At 37.9% G+C, this 12,082-nt stretch overlaps 1 protein-coding gene across 1 annotated transcript in view; it reads left to right on the forward strand.

Moving 5' to 3' along the window:
• xkr4 (XK related 4) overlaps positions 1-3,419 on the forward strand; it is a 327,821-nt gene extending 324,402 nt beyond the window's left edge. The window contains exon 3 of the mRNA XM_063063667.1: positions 722-3,419. Coding sequence (XP_062919737.1) covers positions 722-1,650 — 929 coding nt within the window. The 3' untranslated portion in view covers positions 1,651-3,419. The remainder of the gene's footprint in view (positions 1-721) is intronic.
• The last annotated feature ends 8,663 nt before the right edge of the window (positions 3,420-12,082 follow it).

The following is a 12,082-nucleotide window of genomic DNA, read 5'->3' on the forward strand; positions in this document are numbered from 1 at the left end:
GGAGAAGTATTGCCAGTTTACCCATTAGATCATTTACCCACAGGTGGGTTGTGAGCTAGCAGGTACATAGGATCACCCTTACCACACAGTTAATATGTCCACACTATGCACGCACATCTAGAGCCCCCTCAGCATTTTTGCAAGGGCCATCGTCAGCTGCTTCCTGCCATTAAATTCCTGCTCCTTCGTGTAGATTTTGCTGTGTCTGAGAAAAGTTTTTGCAAAATAATCCAGCCTTTTTGATCAGCCATGCTTTTTCTATTGCCCTGGTACTCAGACATGGCATGGTTTATTTAGTATTACAGTGTGAATATTTTCATCCGCCGCTGTTACACTGATGATAAACATGGCAAAGTCTGCAAAGAAATTCATCCACTGTCAGTAGTATTACATGCACTGCACTGTAGCAACAGCAATGCATTGTCTGCCTAGAAAGTAATTAATTTCATGGAACTCAATTTTGGAGGCCAACTACAATGTGATATAGTGCATTGAGTACTACAACTAGAGAAGAAAATTTCTAGGCATTTATTCTCAATGAAATGTTTTTAAACAGGCAAAGAAAGCAAGTAATTATATTTTCAAATAAATGTTATATTTGGAGAAGTTCTCTTAGGAACGATCTTTCTAAGCTCAAATTTGTCATGTTTTACAAAGGTTCTGGCTAGCCCTTGATTACCTAAAACCACTCACCAGTTGTACGCTTCTGTGTTTCCTACAGGCCTTACAGCTGCTGCATCCTTGGTTTCATTGGCTTGGGCCTTGGCATCCTACCAGAAGGCTCTTCGAGACTCGAGAAATGATAAAAAACCCATCAGCTACCTGGCTGTTATCATTCAGTTCTGTTGGCATTTCTTCACCATTGCAGCCAGAGTCATCACATTTGCCTTGTTCGCATCAGTTTTCCAGCTCTATTTTGGGATCTTCATTGTCTTACATTGGTGCATCATGACTTTTTGGATTGTTCATTGTGAAACAGAGTTCTGCATAACCAAGTGGGAGGAGATTGTGTTTGATATGGTTGTGGGGATAATCTATATTTTCAGTTGGTTCAATGTTAAAGAAGGAAGGACTCGGTGCCGGTTATTCATCTACTACTTCGGAATCCTTTTTGAAAACACAGCCTTGAGTGCTCTGTGGTACTTGTACCGAGCACCTCAAATAACTGATGCATTTGCTATACCAGCACTTTGTGTTGTTTTTAGCAGCTTTTTGACTGGAATTGTTTTTATGTTAATGTATTATGCCTTTTTTCATCCAAATGGACCAAGGTTTGGCCAGTCACCAAGCTGTGCTTGTAAGGAACCTGTAACCACTTTCAATTTGCCTGCAGATGTCTCAGCAAATGCTTTGAGGTCTGTGTCTCAAAGCAGGGAACAGAAACTCCCAGAAAGAGATAGTTGTATGCCTGTTTTTCAGGTCAGACCTACTGCGCCCTCGACACCATCTTCACGCACACCGCGGATAGAAGAAACTGTGATCAAGATTGACCTATTGAGAAACAAGTATCCAGCTTGGGACAGACACGTTTTGGACAGAAGTCTACGGAAGGCCATCCTATCTTTTGAATGTGCATCCTCACCACCTCAACTCCAATACAAGAATGAAGCCCTCATTGAAGAAAGGCTGGAGTATGAAACAACTCTGTGATAAGCTAACAAGCTGTTCTGTTAAGGAAGCATGTTGCCAAACCAGAGGCTGAAACTAGGACTGTGGTGATAACAGTGAGTAGAAAGTTTCCTCTCGGTGCTGCATCCGTTGAGACCATAAAGCAGTTTGTGGTTTTGATGCACACACTACACTAATGTGTATGCTACCAAGAGCATCAATGTTTATGAACTTGGAGAAGCATAGAAATATTATGATTAGCGTTTTCTTATTACTTCAGTGATATGGTGCTAATTCATCTGCCAGCATAATTTACCAAAATTGGGCTTCTCAAACTTGTCAAGAATTCATAGTACGTTATTTGCTGGCAGTATGAACATGCACATTTTCTAGTTATTAAAACTGGGCAACATTTGCAAAATGTGTTTCTTTGATTTATGTAAGGGTTTAAAAAAGTGATTTTCTTGTTATTTTATATACTGTGAACTATGCTAGAAAGTAACTTTTTAAATGGAGAATCGTGATATTGTGGTCTAAATTTTATGCAGATGTTGAATACAATCTTGGCAGCTTTCCATTCTGGATTGTATCATCGTGGGAACTGAAATGGAATTTTAACTATCTACTTATATGTATAAAGCTTAAGTAAAGGTGTCTGCACCAAAACATTAACTTGCAGTTTGTGGCTATTTAGTGATTTGATTGAACATATGTCCCTGGAATTTTAGTGAGAAGTAGGGTCATGATTATCTCAGTGTGAATGCCAAGAAACCAATGTAAATTTAACAGAAAAGTCAAGATTTAACATACAAGTGCAGGCACATACCATTCGTACACTCAATGGAAAGTACTTAGCTGAACAGAAAAGAAGCACAAACTTTCATACAGTTTATCAGCTGCTGGGCAGAGTTCTAGTTGAAGCCAGTCTTGACAACTGACTATGATACATTCCTCAATACTGGAAGCTGTGCTTGGGCTATAATGGCAGAATGTTATCAACATTCGTGGAGTGAAAATATAAATGGGGGATGCAATAAGCTAAATCGTTGTAAATAGTTGCAAGAGAAGATCAACAAAATTGTTTCCACTGTTATTGTGGACATTATGGAGAGTGTACAATGACCCTGCATTCTGTTGTAATGTAATTGTATAAATCAGTGATGAACAATTGGGCAAATGCTTCTGTGCCAGAGTATAGTTTTAAATACTTTGCATTAGACAAGGTTGATATTGCTTGTCAGTGGAAACTAATCTAATTACTGTACATTATTTATGTTCCAATTATTAATAATTTTACCTGTGTAAGTGTTTTGTCTGAAGAATCAAAATACAACAGGAATATGCAAAGAATGGGTTCAGAGAAATTGCTTTGTCTTTTCACAAAAAAAGATATGTTCATTGTCATAAAAAGAATTTTTGAGGGAAAATCTTGGTTCGGGATATTGCTTTCTTGATTATTCAGTATAATGTACATATCTTGTTAAAATTGTTTTGCAGCCATTAATCATTATGAATAACACCAATTTGCCCCATTTTTCAAAAATGCGTTAAGATTCAGTTATACAGTATACCATACACAGTCAGCCATTGATAATCAAGTGTGCAGATATTAAACGAGATCCATGGCAGATTATTCTTTGTGAATCCTGTGTCTGCAGCTCTCTGCAAGAATGGTGGTCTCGAAGCTGAGAGATGGATTACTTGAAATACATAGCAAATTATAAAAACATTGACAGCTATCTTAGATTCATGGTCTATGGTTTAAGAGTGTTGGCAAGGGTAATAAATTGATTCATTTGTGCCATCTGATATTCCCATTATTCAAATATATTTTTGACCTTCACTGCAGTGCAATCTCTATACAATGATATAAATAGCACTTAAGATTTATGGCATTAATATTTCATTCACTAAAACATATATAAATAAACAAGTTGTAATCTTACTAATTTAGCAAATAAATGTTTGCTGTTTTTTGTATATGCAAGAAGCAATCAGGTAACATTCCATGATGTCATCAGAGAGAGTGGGCATTCTTTTGCCAGCAAAAACACATAGGACTGAAAATTAGATTTACAGAGCCCCACATATTTCAGAGGAATGCAATTTTAAAATGCTTCAGATAAGAAGAGGCTCTTTAACAACAAATCCTGGGACATTCTGAAAATTCAGCTGGCACCTGCGAGCTTGTATCAGTGCCAGTTTTACTTCAAGTACTGTACATCATTTCCCAAGCAACACTTCTTTTGAGGAGTTCTCAGGGAAATTAGGTTGCATTTGTTCCAGAAGTGATTCATATTTAGGTTGCACAGATCCAAACCCAACAGCGATTCGGATCTCACCTTGCATTGATAGAAGAAGAAAGCCCTTAACTCCGAGTGGAGTCGTCGGGACGCCGTCATGACAGCATTTTTTTTTTTAGCAGACTTTCTTATTTTTACGAGGCCATGTTGCTAGCTCGACACTCAACCCAGCACGGATGAAAAGCATGCAAGAGAGCCAGCTGGATTTGAACTTGGGAGCCTTCGCTCCGAAGTCTGGCGCTGATGCCACTATGCCACCAGCTGGCTACCTTGCATTGATGCAAGCTCTCAAACCCATAGATCAGACTGAGCCCAATCCTTTAAATAGCAAACCACCTGTTGCTTCAATTCCCTCTTGTTACCAGATTACATGGAGTCTAAATTCCTAGTCATTCCAATCTTCAATGTCCCTGATTCTTAGCTAGTCTGTACAAAGGCATTTTCCCCTCCTCTTACTGCCCCAATGGCTCTGATCTCCAAATTACTAATCAGTGACATAATCCCACCATCCCCCCAACACCCCAACCCCAACCTAGTCCCAGGTCCTGATTGAACATTGGACTGCTTGCCATCTCTTAATCCTTCCACTTCCAATTTGCACTCAGTGATTGGTGTTGCATTTTGCTTAATGCACTTTGAAATAATGAAGTGTCAGTTTCGTAGCACCCAAGGCCCCAGCAACACTGATAATGTAGCTGAACTATAACAGTCCAGTCTAATTTCTAGACCACACGTTCTGCCTAAAAATACTTTAGGATAGCAAGTAACATTTGCTTTTTTTTGGACTATGGGCCCAATCTTTGACTTAGTTAATCAATTCCTCCAAAGAGTTTTTCATCAAAGTCAGATTTGGAAGGAGGAGTGATTGGAAGAGGACAGTATCAGTGAGGGGCAAGCTTTTATGCAAGTAAAAGTGTTTTGAATAGGGGCTAAACCCAGTACAATTCCCAGAAATTTTGCACTTGGGTCATATTATTAAGATAATATTACAAGATATAAAGAGGAATAGATAGAGTGGATAGCCAGCGCCTCTTCCCCAAGGCACCACTCCTCGATACAAGGGGAGATGGCTTTAAGGTAAGGGGTGGGAAGTTCAAGGGGGATATTAGAGGAAGGTTTTTTACTCAGAGAGTGGTTGGTGCGTGGAATGCACTGCCTGAGTCAGTGGTGGAGGCAGATACACTAGTGAAGTTTAAGAGACTACTAGACAGGTATATGGAGGAATTTAAGGTGGGGGGTTATATGGGAGGCAGGGTTTGAGGGTCAGCACAACAATGTGGGCTGAAGGGCCAGTTCTGTGCTGTACTATTCTATGTTCTATATTAAATAGAGCTGAAATGTCTCACTTAAGCTAGTCTCCTTATTCTAAGTATGCAGCTGAATATTTTCTTTAATGATGTTTTTAGCTTTCAGAATGTGTAACTTGCCATACAGGAAGTTGTTATAAATAGTTTTAATACTTTTAATTTTAAAATGCATGCATATAAGAGAAAAGGGAACAGAAAACAACGCTTGAGGACTGAAATTAATTAAATGAAATAGGAGGAAACTCATAAGGATTATAAAACACATCAGTGTAGACTAAACATGAGGAAATCTACAGATGCTGGAAATTCAAGCAACACACACAAAATGCTGGTGGAACGCAGCAGGCCAGGCGGCATCTATAGGAAGAAGTACTGGGTCTCAGCCCGAAACATTGACTCTTCTTCTTCCTATAGATGCTGCCTGGTCTTCCCCTTAACACTCCAGTTATTTTGGTTTCAGGGATGATTGCTTATTTCTGCTAGTGATGGTTACCAGATCAATTGCAGCATAAGCTCCCGAAGCAGCTACAATCGTATAGAATCCCGTTACAAAGGTCAATCCTCAAGTACTAACCCTCAATAATAATGATCAGATGGAATCTGTATTTTCTGACAAGCACTGTACCTTTATTGGCTCAGTTCACAAGCATGTGAATTTACACAACTGATTATCTGTGTGCACACCTACTAAACTTCCCTGACCTCCATGAACATTCAAAGAAGAGAAATGGTCATACCCGGGAAAAAGAGTCTAAGCTAACCAGGCATTCCTTGTGGTCCTGTTGTGACCTCCATGGGTCTGACGTGGGGTCCTCTACTTCCGTGATAGTTAGTCTCTGGAGAGTTGTCGCTGCCTGTACTCCCAAATTCCTGCATTCTTTGGGTCAAGGTCATCTGACTGACCTGCGTCAGTTCTCATTGGAAGTAGCCCAGGGCCACAAGCAGTATTGCTTTATAGCTGTTTCCTTCAGCTTTGTGCCTTAGGTGATTTCCTTTGTTCTATCCAACTCAGATGGGTTCAAACCAGTCTAAACTTGTCATTCAAACACTTGGCCCAGCTGATCAGATCACAAGCTGTTCCTTCTGCAAACGTGTCATTTTACATAACAAACAGCTTCTTATCTGAGAATGGTCTCAGGTTTAGCAGAAGCTCCTTGTGTCCGCATTCAACTGCTCGGATTAAGTTAAACCAGAGCAAGAATCAGTTTACCAAACAATTCATACAATGGCAAAATGGTGACTGCAAGGACAGTTTCACAAAAATCACCTCCATTCCTGCCACCACATGGCAAGATCAAAGACTTCCGCTTTCTCTGTTTCCACTGCACTTGCCTCATTCCTGTCCACTGATTTGTAGATTGCAGTTATTTCTGTCCAACAATCCCACCAAATATAATAACCGTGCTGTAGTTGATTGCTTAACTTTGATTACTTATACAATAATTGCAATGTTTCCTGTTTCCCATGTCTTTTCATGAATAATTACCCTCAATATCCACTGATTCCCATCAGGGCATGCATTTTTGTCCTCGGTTCTCTTGGTACAAAGGTCAATTTACTACAATAAGGTCTATTACTTGGTCTTAAGTGATTCGGTTTTGTTTTCGCTTTATTAGAAAAGGGACCAACAATTAAGGATAAGCAATTGCTCAAGACTTCCCAATACACATGGAGCCCACATAAAGGCTGGGACATTGCCCCTCCTAATAATGGTTGACTAAGGCATTAAAAATGACAGCCCTCAGTAATGGTACAAGTTGGCTATTAGGCTGAGGAAAATGAATGGAGATAATTTTCCACCAATTCCTTTTTTAAAGAACTTTCATCAGCCAGGGTTTTCCCTTATATGGGTGGCTAAATGACAATGAATTATTAAAGCTGTCATACAGCTACATCAGTTTAACTGTGACTCTCACCCACCCCTACCCATCTGATTCATTTTTGCTGGGGTTTATCCTGGAACGTTTTCATCAGCAGCATTCTAATTTGTCGTTCTGCCAGTTTGTGTTTGGTTGCCATAGAATCAGAGCTCTTCAGCCCATCTACTCCAAGCTAAACTATTACACCTAGTTTCATCACTGTGCACCTGGACCATAATGCTCCAAACCCCTCCCATCCATATACTTATCCAAATTTCTCTTAAATGGTGAAATCAAATTTACTCTGATCTCCCATTATTGAAAATGTAGGCAGAAGAAATCAAAAAATAAATTAGCCTGGTAAACAGTAAGACTATTTTAGGAGAAAGCACAAACTGACTACAAATGAGATTTGTGGCTGTATCTTACAGCAAATTTTTTGATTTCTATATCTCATTCCTGTATTAACAGTCATGTAAATACAATGGGTGATTGATAAATTCATGGCCTAAGGTAGACGGAGGCAATTTTAGAAAACCTAACACATTTATTTTTCAACATAGGCCCCTCCTACATTTACACACTTAGTCCAGCGGTCGTGGAGCATACGGATCTTGGACCGCCAGAAAGTGTCCACAGCAGAGGTGATTGATAAGTTCATGACCCAAGGTAGAAGACGATGAGTTATACGGCTCTCGTTACATGCATATGCAGTTCAACTCTTTGAGTGATTATACAGAAAGTTTTAAGTTAATAACTCATCAGTTAATAATGCATCAGGGGTCATTGATAAGTTCATGGCCTAAGGTAGATGGAGATGAGTTATTAACTTCAAACTTTCTGCATAATCACTCAAAGAGTTGACCTGCATGTGCATGTAACGAGAGCTGTATAACTCATCGCCTTCTACCTTAGACCACAAACTTATCAATCAATCATCTGTGGACACTTTCTGGAAGTCCAAGATCCGTATGCTCCATGACCGCTGGACTAAGTGTGTAGGAGGGGACTATGTTGAAAAATAAATGTGCTAGGTTTTCTAAAATTGACTCCTTCTACCCTAGGACACGAATTATCAATCACCCCTCGTAAATTCATTGTACTGTTTCAGCTCAGTGGTATAATTAATTTCAATTCAGCTACAAAAAATAAAAGCCACTTCCACAGCTTTGTGAGAAAAACAATATGCACACAAACATCAATGCCATCATAAGTTTATTGTTTACCCATTTACATTCATGAAGCCTACACATCAGTTGTCCCTAATGCTAGTGTGGGAAATATGAAATCTTAATATTTACTCTGTCTCCCAAGTACTGTCTAAGTGGCAGCAGTGAATAAGATGGCTGACTGCTTTGTGTTAATATTGTCTAAATCTTGAAAAAATGCTGTAGCTCTTGCAGTTTGCATTGGCAATTTGAAAGCACCTCCTTATTGACACATGTATAGTAGTGAGACAGAATGCTCCAGTTAGCACTTACAGCTCCTCTCTGAATTAATCAGCTGCAGCTCTCATCAGGGTCCTGTATTGGTTGTGTAAATGTACCTTCTCCTCAGCTTAACCACCTGAACAGCCTTTGTGGCCTATAAATTACTTTAGATAAGCCTGGTGCTTTGATCCACTTTAAATACTGTTTTATGTTACCTGCTCAGCAACAGCATTAACAATGGAATCAATGACATTGATTTTGGCTATATCCCATTGTTACCATGATTTTGTGTTGATCATGACTGACACCAAAATCTGAAGCATGGTTGTTTTGATATCTCATTCAGGTTTCATCAACCTTTGTTCCACTTTTATGCCTCCTTTATCCATCAAGCTCCTCAACTTCACCATCGATTATCTCAAAAGGAACTCACAAAAACTCTGGATAGTCAACCTTTCTCATTTCCTGGATACTGATTTGGTGCTCTTTCACTCCACCCACTAGATTACTTTGTTTACTCTGCTAAAAAGCAAAATTGAATAATTGTGAAGTTTATAGCCTATTCTTTCCTTTCAAGTAACGTTGAAATTATACCTATGGAATCCAAAAAGGCTTTTATCTTTGCCAAAGGTGTAGACTTTCTTCCACAACACTCCTCCATGATATGATAAATGTCAATAACACATTAGAAATTCAGGATCATGATTAAACAAAATCTTTCCTAGGCTCATTCACATGACACATAAAATTAAAAAGAAGCTTTATTTATCCCAGCCAGGTTTTGGTCAGAGGGTACCTAACTGCTAACCAAGTGTTTTACCAATCACAACAATATGGGAGAGGACCACTTGGCTTTTACGGTTGTGTTTCAGAACCCAGGAAATCTATGACAAACTTATTGTGATTAATGATTCCTCACTGACTTCAACCTTCCACATTGCTTTCACTATCACAATTATTTTTTTATTTGCATTTCTCAATTTTATCTATAATGTAGTCAGTGATCTTCTATAGTTTTTGCATAAACTTTCTTTCTAATCTTCCTCTATACTTATGTATAATTCTTCTCCAAGGCTCTAAATCTGAAGTCATTCACATTCTTCCTCCTACTTACAACCCACAATGTTCATACCAAAATTCATTACAGTTATTCTCATCAAACTCATTCTTTGCCAAAACCTTAAAACAAATAATACCTTTCCTTGCTTCACCTCCCCAACAATCTTCAGACCTCTAGAATGCAAACTTTGCATTCACATTGCTTTCCTTACTTTTCTTGTGTTCTGTCATAATTTGCTTTGCACTTTCTTCCGGTTTCTCAGCAACAGAAAAACATCTTACCAATGTACTTTATGGGGAAAGCAACAGTTCAGTGACCAATTGTCAGGAATTAGAACACAGATTCATCAAAAGACCTGGTGTATAGAAGCTTCTACTTAATGTCATATTGATATGAAATTAAACCAATTAATGAATATGTAGTTTGTATAAAATCCAAAAATTAGGAAAAGCATTTCAAGTTATTCAATTTAATTTCCACCGATCTTCATCCTGACAAAGTAACCTAAATACTCTATTAGTGTTTTACCTAAGTTCTGTTTTAGAGGACACTTTTCAGTTCTGACAAGCTAATGAAAATTATCCATGTGTGGTAGAACACTAAAAATCTTTTATGAACTCATTGTTGGCATTGACTTTCATTATATGTCGTGAGATAACTATCAGAACAACTGTTTTTACTAAGAATCTTAGCAAACAGAAACCATTTGGAACTAGAATAATCAGATTCAATAGTTCAAAATTGTCCCCAGGTCTTGACCTCCTCCAATGTGGCTATCCGTTATATACAAATACAAGATAGAGGAACTTATTCAGCTTGAGGAGAACAAGTTGAAAATTAACAGTAACTTGAGAGGAGTTTATTCCCACGGGAAAGGAGCTCCAATGGAAATTTTAACCAAAATGCTATCTGACTCGACCAGAGGATCCCATGATTGTCATGATGCCCCCTCAAAATGATCTCAAGGGCTTGATGAGAAAAGCAATTACTTTTCCATGTGAGCAGTAATGTGGCGACAAGTAATCCAACTCGATTTAGAAATGTGCTGCCAATGCACTCCATTCAAACACGCTAATGATTCTGTCTCCAGTATTTAGAGTATTTCCAAATTAGTAGTCACAGAGCTCATATGGTTATAATTGTTTCTATCATCCTTTCTGGCCTCAATGCTCCTGAATTTCATTGTCATCACCTCCCCAAACTTTTTACCTCCCTGTGCGCTTTCAGATCTACTTCTCTAACCAGGATTTCACTCCAACTGATAACCCATAAACACAGTGCCATGCTTTTCCTTAAGTTTAATGGAGCACTGGGACATTTTTCCAAATTTAAGTATCTAGGAGTCCAAATTAGTTATGAATAAGTCTTGTTTTTAATATAATCACTTATTTATAAATACTGCTTTTTCGACTGTTCAAATACTATGCGTAAAAATATTGTATAGCAATATTTTACCCGAGAAGTAAAATAATTCGGATATATCAGCTTGCTTATAACTTTAATATTCTAACTATTTTACAAAAAGGCACAAAATAATGTACATTAAAAATATAATTCCTGTTCATAATTTTCCAACCACAGACTTAAATAATCAAGAAGTTATACACAAGGCATTCCCAAATTTTAATATGTACTATTGGCACATGAGGTTTCTTTAAAAAAAAGGACTCAGCTGGAAAATTATCCTTTTATTATTTAAGCTTTCAAATCCTAATGCTGGTCGCTTTGTTTAGAGATTATATTATTTTGACCATTATATCTTTAAACATTCAAAGTATTTCCATGATGCTGAGTGATTCTTTTGTTATTCAGATACATCAGAAAGTTCCCTTTGTGAAGAAAATGCAATAACAAAATTTGACCAGTTTAACATAATCAATATTTGATTAGAACTTCTGAAGTTTCTTTCCTCCCATGTATTTTCCATTCAGCCCATTTTAGTTACTTTAGAAAATAAGATCAGGGCAAGAAGAGGGATAACTGACTAGAAACAATGTTCATAAGCATAGGAGAAAGCCATTTGAGCCACTGTGCGCATTGTGAACAATTGTGTGGTACTTGTAAATTGCATTCTCATCGTTAATTCTTTATCTTGGATCATTTGTAGAGTTTTAATATATCCAGCCATTGGTCTTGATTACAAGATCCCTGTTACAATTTCCCTGCTTAAACCTCCAGAGTAGTTGCCTGAAAGACAAACTGCTCACCATAATTAAGACTCTAAAGTTTCTCCAGACCCCAATTTATCATTCTTTACATTCACCAAAATCTGTTATTGCCGGACTGTAAGTAGCAACTACTGAATAATACAACACACTGACGGATTTGCTCACCCAGCAGGAGGAGAGTATTGAAAATATTCTAATCACATCTGGTTGCATTAATCAGGAACTAAGGGCAATTTGTTAAGAACTAAACCGATTTTGTTTGCAATTAGAAGGGAAAAGTATTAGTTATTTGATACATTAAGTCATGAATTTCTGACTTACTACTACTGTGATCTTCTTGTATATAC

The sequence above is a fragment of the Mobula hypostoma genome, chromosome 1 (genome assembly GCF_963921235.1).
Source record: "Mobula hypostoma chromosome 1, sMobHyp1.1, whole genome shotgun sequence".
Lineage (NCBI taxonomy): Eukaryota > Metazoa > Chordata > Chondrichthyes > Myliobatiformes > Myliobatidae > Mobula > Mobula hypostoma.